At 36.3% G+C, this 23,715-nt stretch overlaps 1 protein-coding gene across 1 annotated transcript in view; it reads left to right on the top strand.

Annotated features, from left to right (window-relative positions):
• Positions 1–3,824: 3,824 nt before the first annotated feature.
• Positions 3,825–23,715, top strand: part of LOC130748452 (gibberellin 2-beta-dioxygenase 8-like) — a 33,633-nt gene continuing 13,742 nt past the window's right edge. The window contains exons 1-3 of the mRNA XM_057601670.1: positions 3,825–3,924; positions 4,477–4,925; positions 15,230–15,551. Coding sequence (XP_057457653.1) covers positions 4,483–4,925; positions 15,230–15,551 — 765 coding nt within the window. The 5' untranslated portion in view covers positions 3,825–3,924; positions 4,477–4,482. The remainder of the gene's footprint in view (positions 3,925–4,476; positions 4,926–15,229; positions 15,552–23,715) is intronic.

Here is a 23,715-nt window from a genome sequence, read left to right as displayed (position 1 = left end):
TAATGGCCCTAGAAGTTCCCAGGTAAGCTGGTCGGGCACAATGCCCCATTAAAAGCCCTTCTTGCCTTAGACAGAACAACCCAAGTTCTTACGTGAATTCAAATGGGGTTTTTTCCAATATCATTTTCAAACTCAATTTTCCTTTGAGAAGGTCTCGATCCATAAAACAATAATAGGGTACGAACCTCGGTCCGTCCCATCAAACTTTATCCAAAAACTCGTCAGGAGTCTGGCATAACTACCTGTTATCCATTTATCTTGACGTTCCTCACTCATTCGCACAATTGCACGGTATATTCAATATAGTCAGCAATTCAAGTGCGTATAGAAAGACATAATATAATCAATATAATCCAAATATCATGTGAACAAGTAATCCCATATGTAATTCAAATATCATGTGAACAAATAATCACATAGCCTATAGTTAACCATTTAACAATTAATCATGTGAGTCAATTATCAACATATCAATGCGATAAATCCTAATCTCCCATGTCGGCCGAAGCCCAGAAAACGGAGACACACTTCTCAATCAGTTCACTCGGCCGAAGCCTCCAGAAAACATTTTTCAGAACAGTTCATGCAATATTTGTGCAGAATTTAACAAACAAGTCGACTCTAGGTCATTAGCTAATAACGGTGAGTTGCCACTCACTATCACAATATATTCAAGTCGAATTTATCGACGCCTACACACAAAAATAGCTAGTAAGTAAGTTGCCCTCACCTCGAACTCGTCCAGTGTGTTCAAGCAAGGCTCCTTCACAATCCTCTTTTCCTGCTCCAAGTGTTCCTCCAAACGAATCTTTGAGCAAACGAAGCGAAAGTCAATCAAAAAAAGTCAATTCGGTCAAAACAATACTAACTAGCGTTAGACAAAGCTTAAGAAGCTTAAGAGTACAATATTTAAGCACGAATAGACGACAGAACCTTTGTTCGCTAAAATGCGCATAACTCAAGCTACAGAACTCAGAATGACACGAAACCAAAGCCAAAATTTTGACAACGGAGAGAGCTTCGCTATAGCTTAGGCCATACAGACCCAAAAATTATTTTTGGACACGGTCCAATTACTACAAGTTTCGGCCAGTGCTAGAAACAAGGTTTTCCCAAACTTTTTCTTCGATCTAAATTAATTCCTAGGTATTCTTAGGCAATATCTAGGCCAGAGAAACTCTCAGAAAAATTATCGGGTCGAAAACTAACACATGGGTATTTTGGTCAGTGTTTTTAGCTTGAAAACACAAAGTTGGAATTTCTGAAAATAAATTAGATGGGTACGTTCCTAAAATTATTTAGAACAACTAATCCTACTGAGGCTAAGCTCAGTCGCAAGTTTTAGATGATAAAAACAGAAACTTTAGAAGAAATGAGTCATTTTCACAGTTATAGAGGTCTAGGACAAACCGGCTGGAATTTGACGATAATAATGGCGTATTCTTGTTCTTGGGTATGAAGAGAATATATTTAGACACTAAAATCAACATATTTTGACAGTTTTACAAAAAGTTCAAAACTTGGAGCACAGAAAGACATAACAAAAAGCGACGGAATTTAAGATCAGAAGAAAGAACTAACATCAGTACCTCGAGGCCTACGCGTAGCAACGAACAGAGCAACGATCAGGTAAGAACCGGAAAAAAACTCTTCCTCCTTTCTCCCTCAAGCTCACCCACGGCCAACAAAGAAAATGAAAAGGATGGTGTGATTTTTTTTGAGTTTTTGAAGTCCTATTTATAGGAAATTGAAAACGTGAGAAAATGATTATTTCGCGATTCCGATTTTTCCTACTAATTCCAACGTATTTTAGACACGATATTCTTCCCGCTGAATCTTCTAATTCTTCAAAGAAATATCAGTATGATTTTTGGTTTACGAGGCTTGTTTTTAATGTTTACCGGCTTAAAATGCACTTTATGGTTTTGACCTCGGATGCAGAAACTTCCTTCTGAAGAAAGATTTGGAACGTCGATTAGAGTGGACGTACGCGGATGAAATCTTTATTTGAAGCTCCGAACAGGAAAAGTCTTCATCGTAGGTTAATTTAATAGCTCTAGAAAAACCAGGGATTCAGTTTCGGCAAACCTCCCGGTATCGGAAATGAGTGTTCGTAAATTCCAGGGTTTCGTATTAATCTGCTTGTCGTAGGAAGGTATATGAGCAATTCTGTATATCTCCAGAATTCTTATGACTTAATTTCTACAGTGTTTTAAGAGTACTTTGGCTCTATATAAACGCTCTCGTTCTAAGATAGTCATGTAAATGAGTCAAGTTATCGACTAAATTGACTACAGGAATAGAATTAATTAATCCATGAATTTTCTTCTTCATTAAATTATTTTTAAATAGCAACCACTTATGTAAATTCCTTTCACGTTGTATTAAATCCTAATTGTGAACACGAAATTAATTAATTTATTCTAAGCTTTAAAAATCCGAGTCTCACATATAACAAAGGTAGTAAAAGACCCATCACTTAATAGTAACAAACCAAAACTTAGTTAACTAACATTAATTACCATAAAAGCATGTGCAAAGCAAGAAATTTGAGAAAGAAGACACAAACATTGAGCAGAACCGGGTTGAAAATGATGTCAACATTGCTCTAGAGCAGAGCGGAGGCACTAAAAACACCGTCGAGGGCTTTCAGAGTCGACTCAGAACTTGCCATGAAAAAAAGAAACCCTAAGATGATAATAGAAAAAGAAAGTCCCCACACCAGATTAAGTGTGAAGAGTTGCTCAAAGTCCACCAAAAAAATGAATACAAGACATGAAGAATTTGAGGCTCACCAGAGAGAGCGACCAACGAAAGCGAGAGAAGAGTCAGAACAACGCAGCGACGAACGACGGATGAGACCACGAACAGGGTTTAGCATCCGTGGAGCGGGCCATCATAAACGAATCTGAAAGTAGGGAACCCTGAAATCAGATTGAGGGTCGATGACTGAGTCGAGAGAGGAGAAGAGAAGAGAAGAGATGAACATACCTGTTGAAGGAGACGAGAGAGGTAAAGGCGAAATCAGATTCATGGCTGATGATTGAGTATGCAGAAATTAGGGTTTGAGAAAGAAAGCGTGAGAGGGAAAGTGAATTGGGTGAGAGGGAGAGTGAAGAAAAATAAGGCATTCTGGCCGCAGGGTAAAATAATAAAAAAATAATCCAACCGCCCCTGAATGACTCTAAAACACCGCAGAAACAACTCATCTTGCGGCGGTTACCATAACCAACCGCCGCAAACTAGACATCATTCACATAAAATAAATTAAACCCACAAAACCGCCGCTAACCGTTCCCAAACCACCGCAAAAGTTGCCCATCAGCGACAGTTAACAAAACCGCCGCACCAACCGCCGCAAGTTACAATATGGCGGCGGTTTGCTAAAAACCGCCGCAAAATGTCTGCCGCGAATGTCTTGTTTTCTTGTAGTGTTTGGACGTTGTTGATGTCGCTTGGGGTTTTTCGTGCAATTTGTGCAGTGTAGGTGTTTATTAACTGTTGGATTTTTAAAGTTATATCTTTAGGTGCACTAGAGCATTTTGATTTTTAGGTATTTCTATGCAATATTGAAAGGATTATGCTCATTTTGTTGAATTATGTTTATATAATCAACTATTTCATCTAATAAGACTTTTGCTTTTCAAAAAGGGAACATGTTAGAATATAATATAAATTCATTTGTGTGACTCTTAATTAATAGTTGAAACTTTTAGAAGTTTAAACTTTTAGAATAATGAGTTGGTTGATAATTTGTTCATATTCTTCAAGAAGAATGAAGTCCGTGTATATATAGCTACCGCAGGATCCCTCTCTTTCAGTGTCCTTTGCTTTCCCATCCTTAGAGGTGGTAGCATCTGAAAGCTTCAAGTTAATTGATTGATATGTCATAATCATCATTTCAAATATAACAAGCACGTACAGGTAAATATTTGATCATATTTCTTTTTCATTTATCTTTATAATTATATGAAGCCTTATGGCCGGCTTGGTGGAAATAATATACATACATATATTTTTCATTAATTGTGTAGGTTAATCAAATAATACAAGTATATATTTCCCTTGAAATCAAAGCAAAGTCTATCTTCATCATGAATATAAGTGAAATTAACTCCACAAGTTCCTTGGTTTGCTTGTGTAGTTGTGTGTAAAATTTAGGGCTCAGCCGAAACTACTAGCTGGGAAAATTTGCTCAACGTGTTTTGCTTTAAATTAAACCTAAATCTTCTCTATGAACCTTTGAAATACAGATGAATCACTTTGTAATTGTTTATTTTAGGTTTCCTAGTATACACCATAGAATCTGAAAGTTTATCATTTGTTTCAAAAGTACACTGGTCTCGCATGATTAATTAAGAGGCAGTTACGTACACATCGCACTAGTTTAACATCAATTTTTTGCTACCCATCTTGTACTCATTATAAATAATATTGTTGTTTTATTGGTTTTTTAAAAATATTAATTTTCAACAGCCAACAATGGATTATGAACCTCCATTCTTGGAGACTTACAAGACCCTTCTGCAAAAACACCTTGGGGACTCAAAAACAGATTCCTCCTTCTCTGTGGTGGAGACATGTGAGCTACCTTTGATTGATCTGAGCCGGTTAGCACTTGAAAATCCAGAGAGAGATGAATGCATAAGAGAAGTCAGTGAAGCTGCTAGTCGTTGGGGTTTCTTTCAAGTTGTTAATCATGGGATTTCACAGGAGCTTTTGGGAAGCATACAATATGAGCAAAGGAAAGTGTTCTATCAGCCTTTTGTGAACAAGTGTTCAGAATATGTCTTTGATTTATCAGCCAAAACTTACAGGTGGGGGAACCCATCTGCTACCAATCTGAGGCAGCTTTCATGGTCAGAAGCCTTTCACTTTCCTCTCACAGATATATCAAGGATGCACCACCAACACATAAGTCTAAGGTAATTAATCACCATCTCCATCTTTTAAATCCTCATTCACAAACAGGAAACAACGAGTAATAATGACATCTTCATACATCTCATTTTCTTTCTTTATATCTCTCTATTTCTATCACCTGGTATCTATCAATTAATTATCTCTTTTATATATTTCTTTTTCTCTATTTTTTGAGTGTCTACACAAAACGTGTGTGTTCGCCAAGCGTTGTTACTATCTTTTCTTACCAAAAATAGTAGTGACAGATAATAATATATAAAAGGATACCTTTATTAGTGCATGCTTCAATCATTACTATATGATGTGATCAAGTACGGCCACTGGATTTACACCTAATGTTTCTTTCTTGTTTTGGTGAAACAGGTAATAGATATTCTTAACTAATTATAGCTATATTAGGCATGCATGTTGAGGGTGTACGGGATATCCTCTCTTCACACCCAAAATCAAGTTACAAGGAACAAAGAGGAATGACACAAATGATAAGTGAAATATTATGAAAATAAGAAAGAAATATGAGATTTCAATGAATCATAACTTGAGCGTACATCAAATAAATAGCTAGTTTGTTTGGAACATAGAAGAATAAAAAAGGAGAAAAGGAAATGATAAGAATAAAAGAGAAAAGAGTAAAAAAATTGATGATTTTTAAGTTACTTAATTGGGGAGAAATTAAAATAAAAGTGGGGAGAGAAGAAAAATGAATATTTGTAAAATGGCAGAAGTATCTTTAATTAAAATTTTAATATTTATAATTAAATTCTTAAATAATATAATTTTTAAAACATTAATCATTCTTTGTTATTAATATTTTCTTATTATTCCTATAATTATTGTCAAATGTAAATCGAGGCTATTTTGTCAGGGGATAAAATAATTTGTGTGTGCTACCCCCAAATTTTACAATATGCTCATCGCTTTGAGGACCTAATGTTTGAATACATGCAAAAGAAATTGTGACGCTCAACTTGGTCGTCCTTGTCTTTTTTCGGTTAGTCGTAATTACATGTTTATGTGACATAACTTATGATCGCGTATACTATAACCACTTTTTTAGGATAATTGTCAAATTGGTTCATGTGTTAATTAGCTACTTCAATTTTTGTCCCTCGCTATCGGTGTCGTTGCCCGGCAGATCAGAGTTGGTGTTAATTTAAAAATTCATTAAAAGAAACTCTTAATTTGTAATTTAATAACCCATTACAAAAGAAACTCTTAATCATGGTGTTCTTCATCTCCATCCTACAATTCTAGAATCTTTCATCATCTTCTTCCTCCAAGAACAACAAAAACCCATAAATTCATAAGTGAACACTCATGAAATTGCTTTCATCATCCCAACATTTCTTCCCCCTTTCAACAATCCCGACCAGATCTTCTCTTTGGATTTTAAAGCCTTTGAGTTTTTCCCAAATGGGTGTTGTTTTCTTGCGAAGGATATAGGGTATGGATTTCCTTTTGGGTTGTAGCTATCGAGGTTAGAGAAATTGAATAGGCCTATCTTGTCAGTGAACGAGTTTCTTGCCACACCGAGTTGATGCAAGCGAGTCTTGTTGGTTAGTTACTAGGGTATATATTCGATTTGAGAAGTTGTTGTTTGAAATGTCGAGGGTGACAAGCTAGGGAAGGTTTTGGGTGGTGGAGAGCAATCTAGAGTAACCCGCCTGGTCGAGGTTGAGTTTGGTGAGTCAACCTGATCCCGCACGTGAATTTTTCACTGAAGAGGTTGTGGCATTGGAAGAGTGAAGTGCCACGAGCTGACGCATGAACCTTGATTGAGAGAAGCAGGGTCAATGTCGTTCTTTAGTTCTTCGCCGGAGCAAAACATAACATCCAATCTTTGAGAGTGAAACACTCTTTATTTTTCTAAAAGATACTGAAACTTGTAATAAGAGGCTCTCTAACATTGGATTTTCTATTTTGATGGATTTGTTACGCAATTTTATAAGGCCGGTCTGATACTGCTGATGATGGTCATAGATCTGTTCGTTTATCTGATCTAAGTTTTTTACAATAATGATATATTTACACCTCATTTTTTAAACACTTCATTTTCACTTATTTTTATTTCTATCTCTCTCCTCTTATCATATATCACATCTCATACTTTCTCTTTTTTACCTTTTCTTTTCTTCTTATCTCTCTCCTCATTCCACCTCTTTTCACCTCACTTTAAGGTGTGAAAGTAACATTATTCAAGTTTTCTACTCCAGGAGAATGTTGGAGACATGATGAGGTTTATGAAATGGGGATGACTATGGTTCATGAATTGGGGTTCGGGGATTAAATACATTAGGAATTAATATAATGGGGTTTATGAAATTAAAGATTGAGAATATTTTTCTAATTTTTATTTCTAAATTAATTAATTTAATTTAATTAGTAAATTTTTTTAAAGGTAAAAGATATATAAATATAGATAAAATTGAGAAAAACTCTCTCAACATGGGTGGGTATAATAATCAAGCCATCAAATGCCAGCATAAACTCAGCCACTACAGCAAAAACCACTAACAACCTCTAAGAACACTCACAATCAGACCACCCCGATCGAATAAAGCGATTACAGCATTGAGAATGGTCCCTAAAAAGTCGAAAACAACTTATCAGTCGCACGACACCTGAACAGGGAACCACCTTTGTCGATTGCACCACAACGCACGCCATAAAGCTGAGACCCAAACACAAAAAACGATAAAAACTAGGACACAAAAGCAAAAGAAACAAGCGAGCAAGTGCATCCAGAAACTCCAACACTGCTTCCCGACCTTCACTAAGCTCAAGCATAGCCATCAATCAAACCTTTTATGAAGCTGGGTCTCCACTCAATGTCAAATCCAATTGCAATTAGCACCATCGCTGTTCTCTTTTCTTCAACAAAATATAAGAGCTTGTTACAACCTTCTGCACATCATCAAAACTTGCAAGGATGTCAAGATCAATCCAGAATATAACCAGCCCCAACAATAAAATTTTTTGAACCGCAACAGAAAATCCCATGCCTAACCACTAAAAATGCTCCAAATTAGAGCTGACTTCTTGTTGACCCAACATACAACACTCTGCTTCATAGCCCCCGCAAGCGAACCAATATCTATTTCATTCCCTCCAGCAACTACAAAGACTCTATGCATACCCACAAAGTTTTTATCCATTCAAACATTGAATACCCAAAAACATGTAAAATAAATATGAAGAAAAAATAACACTTATTCATCTTAGCCTTGGTATGCCATTATGCAACATGACCAGAAACAACGCGTTCAGCGAGGATTAAATGATTAATGCCAACATTTCTGCAACCAGTGAATAAAATAATCAAATTTTCTACTGATGACAGACAAAAATTGAATCGGCGGACAAACACATAAATCAATTTGATAGTTAATTTTTTTTGTATAACAAGGTTTGTTTCTTTTTTATGGTTGGCTTTCTTGTTTTCACGACCTGTCTTTTATGTTCGGGATGTTAGAATTAGTGGACTTTGATATTGGGTCAGTATGTGTATTGGGCTGGTTGTGTTGAGCCCGAGCCCATTGATTGTGTTGTCTATGTTTGTTGATAGAGTCCTATTACTGTGTCTTGTATAAGTACTGTTCTGATTAATGGAAAGTTAGTTGAGTTTTGCAAATCTCAATACATTTTACATACTATGAGATAAACAATTGGTATCAGAGCTCCGAAAGGGGCCTGAACCAGGGAAGAACCGCAGCTTTTTCCATCCAGAAAGAAATCGTGTTCGTGAGAGAAGAGATCGTTTGCCAGAATCGATCGTGTTCGAAGAGAAGGAATTTCTCATCTGAGAGATTGATTGAGTTGAGGGTGAAATCGCAAATCTCACCCTGTCAAGAATCGAGTCTGAGCAAGAAAGGTTCAAGAAGAAGGGATCGTTTGTCTGAGAGAGAGGGGTGATCGAATTGAGGGTGAAATCCAGAAATTCACTCTGTCATCAACTGAGTTTGGGTTCGTGATCATCATGGCGGATAGTTCGAATTTCTCTCTTCCTGCTGTTCCAAAATTCGATGGTCACTATGATCATTGGGCAATGCTTATGGAGAATTTGCTGAGATCCAAGGAGTATTGGGATCTGGTAGAAGGTGGAGTACCACCTCTGGTTCAAAATGCAACACCGGAACAGGTTAAAGCACATGATGAAAGCAAATTGAAGGACCTCAAAGCAAAGAACTATCTGTTTCAATCAATTGAACGAAGCATCATTGAGACCATCCTGTGCAAAGACACGTCAAAAGATATATGGGAATCCATGAAGCAGAAGTTTCATGGTTCTACCAAGGTGAAGCGAGCACAGCTACAGGCCCTTAGGAGAGAGTTCGAAATTCTTGGAATGAAGGAAGGTGAAACTGTCAATGATTACTTTGCAAGAACTCTTAGTATTGCAAATAAGATGAAGATTCATGGAGAATCGGTGAAGGAAACAATGGTTGTTGAAAAGATTTTGAGGTCAATGACGGAAAGATTCAACTATGTGGTATGTTCCATTGAGGAATCGAATGATGTAGATACTCTTACTATTGACCAACTTCAAAGCAGCCTTCTTGTTCATGAGCAGAGGATGAAAGGTTACAAGGAGGAGGAACAGGCTTTGAAGGTTTCTAACTCGGGCAGAGCAGGAGGAAGAGGCAGAGGACGCTATGGCAATCGTGGTCGTGGTAGAGGAAGTTTCTACACAAGCAAGGAATCCGTTGAATGTTACAAGTGCCACAAACTTGGTCACTTCCAATATGAGTGTCCAAGTTGGGAGGAAAGTGCAAATTATGCTGAAATGAATGAAGATCATGAAGAATTGCTGTTGTTGGCAATGTCAGATTTGAAGGATGAAGATCATGAAGAATTGCTGCTGATGGCTAAGTCAAATTTGAAGGATGATTTGTTAGAAAACCAGGTATGGTTTCTTGATTCTGGTTGCAGCAACCATATGTGTGGCATAAAAGAATGGGTTCATGAAATCGATGAGGGATTTGCCACCACTGTAAAGTTAGGAGATGATTCAAAGATGACAGTTAAGGGAAAGGGAAAGATCAAGTTGCAGATTGGTGGCTTGAATCAGACTATCACTGAGGTTTACTACATACCTGAATTGAAGAATAGCTTGCTAAGTGTTGGGCAATTGCAGGAAAAGGATTTGAAGATTATATTTCATAAGAACTGGTGTAGAGTTTATCATCCAAGAAAAGGCCTCATTATTCAGTCAAAAATGTCCTCAAATAGGATGTTTGCTGTCATGGCAAAGGTTCTTACTTCAGAATGCTACAAGGTTTCAGAAGAGGATACAACTGATCTATGGCATCGTAGATATGGGCACCTTGGTCAGAATGGACTAAAAACCTTGGTTCGGAAGTCCATGGTAAGAGGTCTACCTGCTTTGAAGGATTCTAGCAGCCTTTGTGAAGGATGTCTCAAAGGCAAACAACATAGAGACCCTTTTCCACAAAAGAGAACTTGGAGAGCCTCGCAGAAGCTTCAACTGGTTCATGCTGACATTTGTGGCCCCATTACACCTGAGTCTAATAGCAACAAAAGGTACTTTATTACCTTTATTGATGACTGTTGTCGAAAAACCTGGGTATATTTCCTTGCTGAAAAGTCTGCTGCTTTAGAATCTTTTAAGAAGTTTAAAGCAATTTCAGAAAAGGAATGTGGTGAAAAGATAGGGTGTCTTAGAACTGATAGAGGGGGAGAATTTACTTCAAAAGAATTTGATCTGTTTTGTGCTCAACATGGCATTAAGAGACAGCTCACTGCTTCCTATACTCCACAACAGAATGGAGTGGCTGAGAGGAAAAACAGGACTATAATGAATATGGTGCGGTGTATGTTATCTGAAAAGGATGTACCACGTGAATTTTGGCCTGAAGCAGTCAACTGGGCAGTGTATGTTCAGAATAGGAGTCCCACTATAGCAGTGAAGAATGTCACACCTGAGGAATATTGGAGTGGGGTTAAACCTTCTGTTCATTTTTTCAGAGTTTTTGGGTGTATTGCACATGTTCATGTCCCTGACACTCAGAGATAGAAACTGGATAATAGAAGCACTAAGTGCATTCTTTTGGGAGTAAGTGAGGAGTGCAAAGCCTATAGGCTCTTTGATCCTATTTCACAGAGAATCATTGTCAGCAGAGATGTAGTTTTTAGTGAATCAGAGAAGTGGACTTGGACAGAGGATCAGGGTAAACAAACTTTGGAGCTTAATGTTGGCGGAGAAGACATTGACAATGAGAATTCTACTGGTAACATAGGAAGTTCAGAACCACAACTAGAACCAGCAAATGTACCTCCTGGTCACTTAGCAGAAGCAGGAGCTTCCAGTGCAAATTTGCCTAATGAGGATCTGCAAGGTATTCAGCAAGAGAGAGAAGAGCGGAGGAAAAGACAAGTCACTCAACCCTCTTGGATGAAAGAGTTCACAAGTGGTGAAGAGTTAGATGGTGAAGAAGGGGAAGAGTTCAGCTTCTCAGTTTGTACTCCTGCAACTGATCCTATGTCATTTCAAGAGGCTGTTAAAAGTGAAAAATGGAGGACAGCAATGGATTTAGAGATTCAGTCCATCGAGAGAAATAACACTTGGCAACTTGTAACTCTTCCAAGAGGAGCAAAGAGTATTGGTGTTAAGTGGGTTTACAAGACTAAGCTCAATGAGAGGGGAGAAGTTGAGAAGTATAAGGCCAGATTGGTGGCTAAGGGGTACTCACAGAAACATGGAGTGGATTTCACCGAAGTCTTTGCTCCGGTGGCTAGATGGGATACTATAAGGACTATTCTTGCTCTAGCTGCACTTAATGGGTGGACAGTGTTTCAACTTGATGTAAAGAGTGCATTTCTGCATGGAGAACTAAATGAAACAGTTTATGTCAATCAGCCACAAGGATATCAAGTGAAAGGTGAGGAAGACAAAGTGTATAAACTCAGCAAGGCTCTCTATGGATTGAGGCAGGCACCGCGTGCCTGGTATAGTAAGATTGAGTCTTACTTTCAGAAGGAGAATTTTCAGAAGTGTCCCTTTGAGCACACTCTATTTGTCAAAAATAGAAAAGATGGGAAGATTCTCATTGTGAGTTTGTATGTTGATGATTTGATCTTCACTGGCAATAGTGATTCATTGTTTGAAGAATTCAAACAATCAATGAAGAAGGAGTTTGACATGAGTGATCTTGGGAGAATGAGCTATTTTTTGGGTGTAGAAGTAACACAGAGTTCTGAGGGTATTTTCATCAGTCAGGGGAAATATGCAAGGGAAGTATTAGAAAGATTTGGTATGAGCAGAAGCAATCCAGTCAATAATCCTGTGGTTCCTGGAACTAGGTTGTCAAAGAGGGGCAGTGGATCTGAAGTTGATGGTACTCATTATAAGCAAATGGTGGGTAGTTTGATGTACTTGACTGCTACTAGACCTGATCTGATGTATGCTGTATGCCTTGTGAGTAGATACATGGAAAAGCCCACTGAACAACATGTACAAGCTGTGAAACGGATCATGAGGTACTTGAATGGAACCATTAATCTGGGCATTTTGTATAAAAGAGAAGCAGCAGGGGACCTTGTAGCTTTTACTGATAGTGACTATGCTGGAGACTTGGATGATCGAAGGAGTACTTCAGGATATGTGTTCCTACTTGGAACAGGTTCTGTTTCCTGGTCATCAAAGAAGCAAGCAGTGGTGAGTCTTTCTACCACTGAAGCTGAGTTTATTGCTGCAACTTTGTGTGCTTGTCAATGCATTTGGCTCAGAAGAATACTTTTCTATCTTGGTCATTTTCATGATGGATGTTCTAAGATCCACTGTGACAATAGTTCAGCTATTAAACTGTCAAGGAATCCAGTTATGCACGGAAGGAGTAAACATATAGATGTTAGGTATCACTTTCTGCGAGATTTGGTCAGAGAAGGGAAGATTGAGTTAGTCCATTGCAGTACAGATGAGCAGGTATCAGACATAATGACTAAACCCTTGAAAGTGGAGACTTTCATGAAGCTAAGGAGTAGGTTAGGCATGTGTAGACTGAGTCAGTAAACTAAATTGCATGTTGCAAGTTCAGTTTAAGGGAGGGTGTTAGAATTAGTGGACTTTGATATTGGGTCAGTATGTGTATTGGGCTGGTTGTGTTGAGCCCGAGCCCATTGATTGTGTTGTCTATGTTTGTTGATAGAGTCCTATTACTGTGTCTTGTATAAGTACTGTTCTGATTAATGGAAAGTTAGTTGAGTTTTGCAAATCTCAATACATTTTACATACTGTGAGATAAACACGGGAAGCATTATGTTCACACTTAATATGCACTCATACTTGAATAAAATATGAAGAGAAAAGAAATATATATGTAATATGATAGATGATGTGATAAGAAATACAGATAGAGATAGAGAGAAAAAAAAATGAGATGAGAGAAAAAATGAAGTAGTAAGGGTATGTTTATTTCCTGTTTTCAAAATAATTTTCACTTTTTAAAACTGAAAACCTGTTTGGCATGACCTGTTTTCAAAAACAGTTCTCATTTTCAGTTTTTAAAACTAAAAAAATCAAAACAGTCAAAAGATGTTTTCAGTTTCTGTTTTTAGTTTTTATATATCAATTTTCTAAATATTTAAAAACATATCATTCAACCAGTTTTCTTTTTCTAAAAACTGTTTTTAAAAATTGTTTCTGAAAATTGTTTTTAAAAAATAAAAACAAAACTGCAACTAAACATGCCGTAAGTGTCTCGTGTTGGTGTGCTGACGTTAGTTTGCTGCTGGAGGTGGATTGTCCCATAATTCTTCTGGTTGATTGAAGGTCGTGGGTGCTCAATTTCGGGTGCTAATTTTCTCTCTTGGTCTATGATCTTTGACGATGGAGAAGACTAACTTCTGTGGGTCAAATCGATCAGATAACTTTCGCGGGGCATCTTTTATCTAATTGGTGTTGTTTTATATTATTGGGTTGGTGATGTCATTTCCATTCTAAGTGTTTTTTTTTTTTCTTTTGTGTTTTGGTGGTTTAATATTGTCAGTGGAGGGTCAGTTGGTCGACATCAATTTGAAATGAAAATTTTCTTTTATAGGAATATTGGATTAGATATTCTTAGTAAAATTTTCATTTATTTATCAACATTTATTTTTAATCAGTTTTTTCATGTCATTATATGTATTTATTAAAAAAGATTCTTACAACATATTATAAAGTTTAATTTCTATGCACCGACTGTGTAAAGTTTTTTTACACCATCAACCAATCAAATTTTAAGGATGTGAGAAAATTTCTCATTTTATTTAATTTCATTAATTAACGTAACACATCCTTGAAATCTTATTGGTTGACGGTGTAAAGTTTTACACCGTCGATGCATCAAACTTTTTCTCTATTATAAATATAAATAACGGACATGAATATCTCGAAATGCAATCTAATGAAAGCTTGATTGATCAGTAAAGCATGACTGATGTGCTTCTTGCTACTTTGGCATAATTTGTATGTACACGTTTCAGAATGATCAATTAAGGCAACAAAAGCTTCAGAACATCTTAGAAACTTTTTTTCCTATTTAGGCTATGGAATAATAAACAATAATGCTTTGTTCGGTTGAGGAAAAAGAGTAAATAGAAAGAATAAAAAACAAGAATGAGTAGAGAGAAGATGTGATAAATAAAGTAGAGTAGAGTTTGTAAGTTGTTTATATAATATATATAATATTTTGAAATAATATAATATATAAAATAAAAAAGAAAAAAAAGTATAATATTGTGGCTTCTCACATTTTTTCTTTTGGTTAAATAAAAAGAGAGAATCATTTTATACATAATTAAAATGATATTTCTACCCAATTATAATTAGCTGGAGTCCGCCTTTTCTTCTTACTCTCCTCCTACCCATTACAAATTAAACCAAATAAGGTTGGTTTCTCCTTCTCTCATCTAACTCTAACCCTCTCCATTCTAACTCTAATATTTGATAGAGTGAAGATATATGATTAAATATTGTTTTTTTTTTAATAGGATTAAATATTGTTAAAACTTTTGGTTTGATCAATACATGTAAATAAAATAAAATGTATTTTATATTAATTGTAACTTATTGTATAATATATGATACAATATAGTTTTGGTTTAAAAAATCAAGAAACCGTGTATCACACGAGTTACTAAGATTTTTTTTTGAAATGAGTTACTAAGATAAGCCTTGAAGCTTTTGCAACAAGACTGGCCCCACTTGCTGAAAGCATGGCTGAAATTCGTCTACACAAAAATAGTGTACTTTCATGATGTGCCTTTTTTAAGGTATTGATCTTTAACAGTACATTATTTTCAATTTTAGATCAAGCCTTGATGCTTTTGCAACAAGAATGGCCCCACTTGCGGAAAGCTTGGCTGAAATTCTAGCCTGCAAAGTGAATGTGAAATCCAGCTATTTTCCACAGAATTGCTTGCCAAAAAGCTCTTACATTCGACTGAACAGATATCCTCCATGCCCAATATCTTCAAACGTGTACGGTTTATTGCCTCACAATGACACTAGTTTCCTTACCATCGTTTATCAGGATCATGTTGGGGGATTGCAATTGCTAAAAGATGGAAAATGGATTGGTGTCAAGCCTAATCCACGTGCTCTAGTTGTTAATATTGGCGACTTATTTCAGGTGGGATTTTTCTCTCTCGCAATTTATTAGAGTATTTTTTTCAAATCAGGGGAAAAAAATCACACTCATAAATAATTGCACAACTAAAACTAAAATATCTCCGTACGTATAATAGCTCAAGTGGTAGGAGTTGCGGACATATGGGTGAGTAGGGGAAGGTCCAAGAATTATTGCAACCGCTGCAAGATTGTGGGGGACGTCAACAACGGCCGTCGGGGGAGAGCTGAGTTGTCCGACAAACGAGAGCACTATTGGAATAGAATTATAACACTGGAAATAATAATTTCAATTACCACATATCATTAATCTGTTGAGTCACCTAATGTGAGTATGCTTATAAAAAAAAACCTAATGTGAATATTACACCTAAAAAAAGATGCGGGTACACAGATTCACTGAAAATAACACCAAATTGTATTAGTTAGTTAAACGAGTTGCATTTACCAAGAAAAGACCCATTTTGATCTCTCATTATAGACTGTGGAAGGTAGAGATTTTTCAGCATGTTTAACATAGAATCCAAATACTAAAAGCCCTCAAAGAAATTTTTGAAATTGCTCACCAAAGAGATATAATTTACTAATTTTATGCACAATATAGATTAAAACCCCTCAATTAATTTCTAAAATTATGTACTAATTTTTCTGGATTGATATTAAACACGTACATTGTTTAAAGGAAAAGCAACCTTATACTATTAGTATAATCGAATTCATTGTATAAAAACAACCATAATTCGTATCTACTAAGATCTGATTCGAGTTGCTCGATCAAAAAAAGAGAAGATAAAGGTACCCTAGATCAAGCATGTAGAATTGTAGATACAAAATCATAGCATGTTCAATAATATCTACACATATAAATTAAATCATAATATATTTACGTACCTGATACAAGAGAAGAATTCAACCTTGCTCTTTTTTTTATTATGTGTAGACTATCTTCGTTAGCTGCCTAATGGAGAGACAAGTATATAACTTATTAGATGAGAGCAGATACCTCTCATGGGCATAAATAAATAATCTAATCCATTATGAGTTGCTCATAAGAGCCCAACAGCAATATCCATCAAGTGGTTAAGCGCTATAATTATAATTTTTTTTTTTGAATTCAATTATGTCATATTAATCATTAAGAAAGCGCCAAATCAACAAAAAGAGCCTGGACAACCGCCAGGGGAAAGTCACCCCACCATATCCTAGAGGGGTAGCTAGCAGCTAGTGAAGTTAAAGTATCCGTTACTTGTTGGTAAATCCGCAAGTGTACGAATCCACCCGGTTTTAATTATCGAACCACAGAGATTGTGAGTGATTAAATTCGGTTTAAGCCTTGAGTATGAAGGTTTGTTTTATTGAATTAGAGAAATGTCAATGTAGTAAAGATAAAATAAACAAAAACTCAGAAAAGAACATGCTTTGGGTTCTTGCTCAACTAGTCAATTCAAGCACATCATTCTAAGCATATGTTCTCATGAATCTCTCCTTGATGATATAGCCTAGTTACTCACTTATTGATTCCTCACATAAGCAATTCTCTCATACTAAAAGCTAAGCCCAATTCCTTGTGTACTTAGTCATTTATATGAGGTTTTAGATCATGCAAATTCAGGCCAACAAACCCCAACCCTTCCTCTATTCCTAGTAGTCAAGATAGAATGGGTAATCCCAAATCGGTTCCCTAATCTACAACAAACTTCCGTTCTGATTATAGAATAGCATAAAGCAAGCATGCATACAGGCTTGGATTGAAATTCAGAAAATGGGATTCAAGAAAAGAAGAAGAACATGTGGGAAAGAACTTAAGATTATAACCCAAATATGAAAAGTCTTACATGAAAACCAAAGCATAAGAAGAGAGATTAGCCAAGCATGGAAATGCTTGGCGAAGAACCTGAATTACAAGCTTGGAAGCCTCTCTCTCACTCTCCTAGATGATCCTCTACCTCTGAATTTTACAAAGTATGAAAAGATATCAAAGATTGCAAAATAAAATGACTAAAATCCTATTTATAGGCAAAATGGGCGAGTATGGGCGCTCAAGCGCTGCCCTGGGCGCTCAAGCGCCAGACACAAAGTTGGCTTCTGGAGTGCTGTCGCTCAGGCGCCAGGCATGGGCGCTTGAGCGCTAGACACACGTTTCTGGTGACTTTTTAGCTTTTGTAACCCCCCCTTTGAATGATTCCATCAATTCTTCAAGCAATTGGCCTTCCCTCTTCATGAGTTACCTGCTACTCTCAGGCTGAAGCACTTAAAGACAAGGACAAGTAATAATATCAAGAAATTCAAAGGGTTTTTAATCACCTTAGTCCTCACAAATTAATGGAAAAACTAATGCAAGTCCTAAACTCTATAAAAATGTAAGAAAGACCCTTATAAAACTATGTAATTACTTAAATGAAGCAAAAACACGAATAAAAGTAAAAATGCATGAGAATGCATGAAACACTACATGAAACACAAGAAAAAGACTTAAAACTAGCAAGGAAATGACCCTAAAAATACTACTAAATCCGGGTTATCACTATACAGTATTAGCCTTTTGTTTTACATGTGAAAAATCAATAGCTTGGAAGGACGCTGCGAATAGCTTACAATCATAAACTAAATTAGCTATCGGTGGAGGACATATTTCAGATTTCATAGCTCTAACCACAATCGCCGAGTCACCTTCAAAAATATGTGATTCATCCCAACTCTCGTGCCAACGATAAGCTCCACCTCATTGCTTCAGCTACGGTTGGGTCCAAGCGTGGATCATGCAACTATGTCGCTGCCATTAGAGGCTCTGTCGTTCTTGACCGAGCGATCAAACCAAGTCCAGTGCCATTATCACCTGCCCAGCCAGCATCAAAATTGGTCTTAATGAAGTTTGAGGGAGGGAGCTGCCAGTAATCGTGATCAATGTCACCATGGGACCTCACTGCATGTTGTCCCTGCACTTCTTGAGCCTCCGTCCACTCTTGATCGAAGTTGACTCATGGCCTCCTGCATTATCATTGCTGGGTGAGTTTCCTTATTTCTGAAAACACGATTGTTTTGACATTTCCAAATTGCCCATAGACCCGGCAATAGCTGTGCCATGGCCTCCTCCTCGTGAGAATCAAGAAACCCTGTTATCCATTGAGCCACATGCATCTGAACTTCGCCAGAGCAAATTCCCAAAGAGCTTGAGAACCAGGCTGCACGTGTCCATTCACAGTGAAGAAACAAATGTCGCTGTGTCTCCATAACTTGCTACTTGCATAAAACACATCAATGCTCCACCTCCATTCCACGTTTTGCCAAGTTCTCTGTACATGGAATTGTATTTGTTGCAATCTTGTACATGCAATGCTTTACTTTGGTTGGATCTCCTAAAGCCCAAAGCTTCACCCAAGGAAAGGCACCAGGTGACGAGCCCCCTGCAACATTCTCCTCTTTCTTGGCTTGCAGCTGCAAATAGGTGGATTTAACACTGAAGAGACCAGTCTTACTGATCCATCCCCAATATACATTGTCCTCTACATCATTCCCGCTCAAAGATATGGATTTAATCGGTCGAATCTCCAATTATATAACTTTCAATTTATATAATCATACTATTTTTTGAATCCGCACTACATTGGTTGAGTAGTTAATATAACTTCTCAATTTAATTTTAGGTTAATCAGCAAATTGGTCCCTGTCTTTGTAAGGTCATTTGCGTTTGGTCCCTCGCTGGAAAATAATATGATTCCCATCCCCACGATTGCACCATGTTTGCCTTTGATCCTCGCCGAAGGGCGAATATCTCTGGCGAAGATACTGAGTGGCAGGCTGGAGCTGACGTGTAACACCACATGTCATTTTTAATTAATTTTCAAATTCTACATATTTAATTAATAATTAAACAAAATAGTATTTCAATTAAACATTAATTAAAAAAAAACAAAGTGCATCTTCTTCATCATAAACATCTTCATCATCTGTTTCTTCATCAACATCTGCTTCTTCATCTTCTTCAACCCAGTTTTTCCAAAAAAACCCAACAACCCCAATCTCCTAACCACAACCCAGTAACCCCCATATGCTGAAATTAACTGATCCAAATAGATCATATAGACATATAAATATAGATAGAGATTATAGCATGTTGTGATTCAATAGTGTAAAAGAGATTGTGCACCTGAAAGGATTGAAGAATCCATAGTCTACCAGAGAATGAAGGTGAAAATGAACGAGAAGGGTGAAATTGCTCTCAGCACCTGGTAATACGTTCTCTAGATAAATTTTCTAATGGGGGGAAAAATTTATTATGGTCATCTAAAAACTTGTGTAAGGTTGCACCAAGCACTTTTGACCCACTATAACAGGTTTTAAAAAAAAATCAAAATTCATATTTTCTTAATTAAACATTTATCTTTAATAAATATTTCCAGTCTCATCAAAAAAAAAATCATCAACATTTCCAGAACATTTGCAAGCCGAAAGAAGACAGTGAGATATGAGGCTGAGTTGATTGAACAAAAAATTAATAAGAAAATCAAAGAGACCCCAGAAAATCATCAACATTTCCTTATCATCTCTCTTGTTCAGATCTTTTGTTACCTTCTCTAGTTAGTGAATGATTATATCAACAACCCAGAAATCATTATCAAGGCCCCATGAACAAATCATGAACAAACCCAGAAACTATCAACATCAACAAACTTTCCAAAGTTGGGGTGCTGGTGTTGGATCTAAGGAAGAAGAAGATATGAGGGTGAGGAGAGATCTGATCCATGGCCGCTTGCTTCAAGCGCGTCTGGTGAAGGGATCGAGCAAAGAAGGGATTCTGGAGAGAAGGAGATCCAGAACGTGGAAATTTATTTGCCGCCGGAGGGATATTCCGATGCGGCGGCCCCGACACCTTGGGCCTGGAGGAAGGTAGGGCTTCATCGATTGAGACTGGAGATCGAGGTGGAAGGCTTCAGAAACTATGAGAATCATCATCGTGACGTTGGATCTGAATCAAATAGCCCACTTCATGCCTCTACTGGAAGAAAAATTGAAACTTTTCAATCAATACCCATTTTTTCCAATTTCTTCCATGTGTGTTTCTCTCCCAGATCTGCGGTGGTGGCGACATTGGTTCTGGTTTAGGGAAGGAGATGGTGGTGCGTGGCGGATCTAAAGGAGCGTGGTGCTGCGCGGCCCGGGAGGAAAAGAAGGATGGTGGCAGCATGGTTCTGGTTGAGGGAAGGAGATGGTGGTGCGATGGAAACGACCCACCCACCTTCAATTCACGTTAATGAAGAATTTTTTTTTTGGGTTTTAATTACTGAGTTAATAATTAACCTAATCCTTCATTAATTAGTTTACTAATATATATGTTTTTTATTTAAAAAAAAAACCTACTAAACTTGCTATTGCAGGTTAAAAAGCAAATGTGCAACCATGCACAAGTTTTTAGAGGTGTATAATAAATTCCTCCCTAATGGGGCAGCAGTTTATATATTACCAGTTGAGACCAGGGTCTCCTCATTAGGCAAAGTTAACTGACCTAACCCATCATAGGACAATTAATAACAAAAGCCTAATCTACCATCCATCATAATACATGTAATTGAATTAAATTAATAATTCACATAATTGATATTAATGACCAAACAAAATATATCTTAATTAATTGATAATGTTAATCCACATAACAAAAGAGAGAGTTAATTAAAAATAAATCTAACATTCTCCCACTGGGATTAACATTTGTCAATTAATATAAAATATATGTATCATTAAACGAAACATCAATTATGGAAAAATACATGTAAGCCAAAGAAATATAAGCTGTGCACCAAAATTTACTAAACAAAAGATCATATCCGATATGGATAATAATCATATGTAACAAATACTTATATTTCATATAAAACAAAGATGGATATAGATAGCACAATAGTAACAAGAAGTGCTATTCAATAAAATGACCCAAGCATCTAAAATGCTATAAGAGATATGATAACAAACCCAACAAATATCTCATAAATTACAATTCAGACTCCCACTGATCCTGAACATCAAAAGACTTTAACCACATGAGTTATGTGATTCCAACAATAAAGTCTTAGATCAGTGAATATGCCATTATTGATAATGTACTCCAATACTAGAGTATGAAATTTTATCACAAGGGGTTTAGAAGTTCTTTAGGTACCATCAAAGCCACAAACTAAATTCCACAAAGGTCTAAGTGCATTTAAGCCCAACAAAAGTAAAAATTACATGTTGGCTAAACAACAAAATGCTCTGCAAAAGTTGACATAAAATCAATTCAAGATTTCCTAAACAAGTGACTATAAATCCATGTGAAGCTAGAGCATTATAATAGCATGGACGATACTTGTTTTGGCAAAAGGATATCTTGAATTAATAAAACACAAAATGTCAATAATGAGCAAGCAGTTATGACCATTGGTCTAAAACAAGAGTATAAGTACCTTAAAATGCAAGAAATCATACTCGATAGGAGTAGTGATACTATACATCCAAGTCACTTATACATATGACCATACATAACGTGGAATGTTGGCTATGATCCAAAGCACAGTAAAATTACATGCCAATGTGCTGTACCAACAAAATAATGTTGGCCTTAATCGAAAGCACCATAAAATTACATGTCAAATGTGTTGTACCAGACATAATGTTGGCCGAAACAAAAGCACCATAAAATTACATGTCAAATGTGCTGTACCAGACATAATGTTGACCGAAACAAAAGCACCATAAAATTACATGCCAAATGTGCTGTACCAACTGAATAATGTTGGCCGAAACAAAAGCACCAAAAATTGCATGCCAAATGTGTTGTACCAACCGAATAATGTTGGCCTAAACAAAGCACAAAAAAAAATTGCATGTCAAATGTGTTGTACCAACCGAATAATGTTGACCAAAACAAAAGCACCAAAAATTGCATGCCAAATGTGTTGTACCAATCGAATAATGTTGGCCAAAACAAAAGCACCATAAAATTACATGTCAAATTGGTTGTACCAACAAAATAGCCCCAAGCACTCATTAAAAGTGCTTACTGAGATTCAAGAAAATATATATACATATATATCTCTCAGTAACTAGAACGAGATTTAGTACCAAAGTCTCCAAAAGAGTGTGTACACTCCCACTAATCTAATATACCGTTGGTAACATTAGGAATCCATTGGAGCCAACTAGAACCAAAATACTCTAAATGGTACAACCTTTAATAGTGGGATAATGACTTTGTGGTAAAGTCAATGTGAGTCTGGATCTCACAATCTTTCTCTCTCCAAGGATAATTAATTAGAGAGAACTAAAATAATGCTGAGTTATTATGAGAAGTTGTTACTAAAGAATCACAAAATGGAACCCAATATATATACCCCAAATTTTTATGAAATTTGTGATGAAACTAACCACAAACTCAGCATATAAGATTAAGGAGATTATATATGTCCATTTGACATTTCTCAACATAAAATCTCCTTATATTGTTACATACATAAAATCTTTAAAAGATTTTATCAATGAGGCAACCCATAATTTATCACAAAATGAGTGAGTTAAAATTTCTAGTATCTTAATTTAATTTGAGATCACTTTCAATAACTCACTCAAAGTTCAAGTGCTAAAATATAAGATAATAACTAAACACACTTGAATATAAAGTTGGGTTTACCAATAATATCAGCGGAAGCATATATGACATATGATTAATCACTGTAGAGGATATGGTAACAAGTAGTCTCTAACTTCCACTTTCACTATATATTGTGGATAAGAAACAATAGCTCAAAGTCAATACGCTAATTTGGTAGCTTGACAAATTATCTTAACAATCATTGGAAGTTCATTGTATTCCAATATTTTCAAAAGAGATTTAATAATATCTCAATATAGGTCCTACTATAAAGTCATATCTAGTAGTATATCACACATAAGTGTATTAATTTTCAAATTCAACTAATTGAGCAATTAATGGAGTGAGAGACATTTCATAACTTCAGTTGAAAAAGATAAAAGCAAATAAGTCTCTCCCACTTTATAGAGAAAATAGTTGAGTTAACCATACCAAAATAAAACAACAGGATATTTTAAGTATTTTAAATTAAAAAAAATACCCTAAACTATTTTCTCCATCACACAATGATCATGTCAAGCAATGTCATACCGATAGGGTATACCCA

Source organism: Lotus japonicus, chromosome 3, assembly GCF_012489685.1.
Source record: "Lotus japonicus ecotype B-129 chromosome 3, LjGifu_v1.2".
NCBI classification, from domain to species: domain Eukaryota; kingdom Viridiplantae; phylum Streptophyta; class Magnoliopsida; order Fabales; family Fabaceae; genus Lotus; species Lotus japonicus.
The sequence above is the reverse complement of the archived record's forward strand: the minus strand, read 5'-3'. Positions and strand labels throughout refer to the sequence as shown.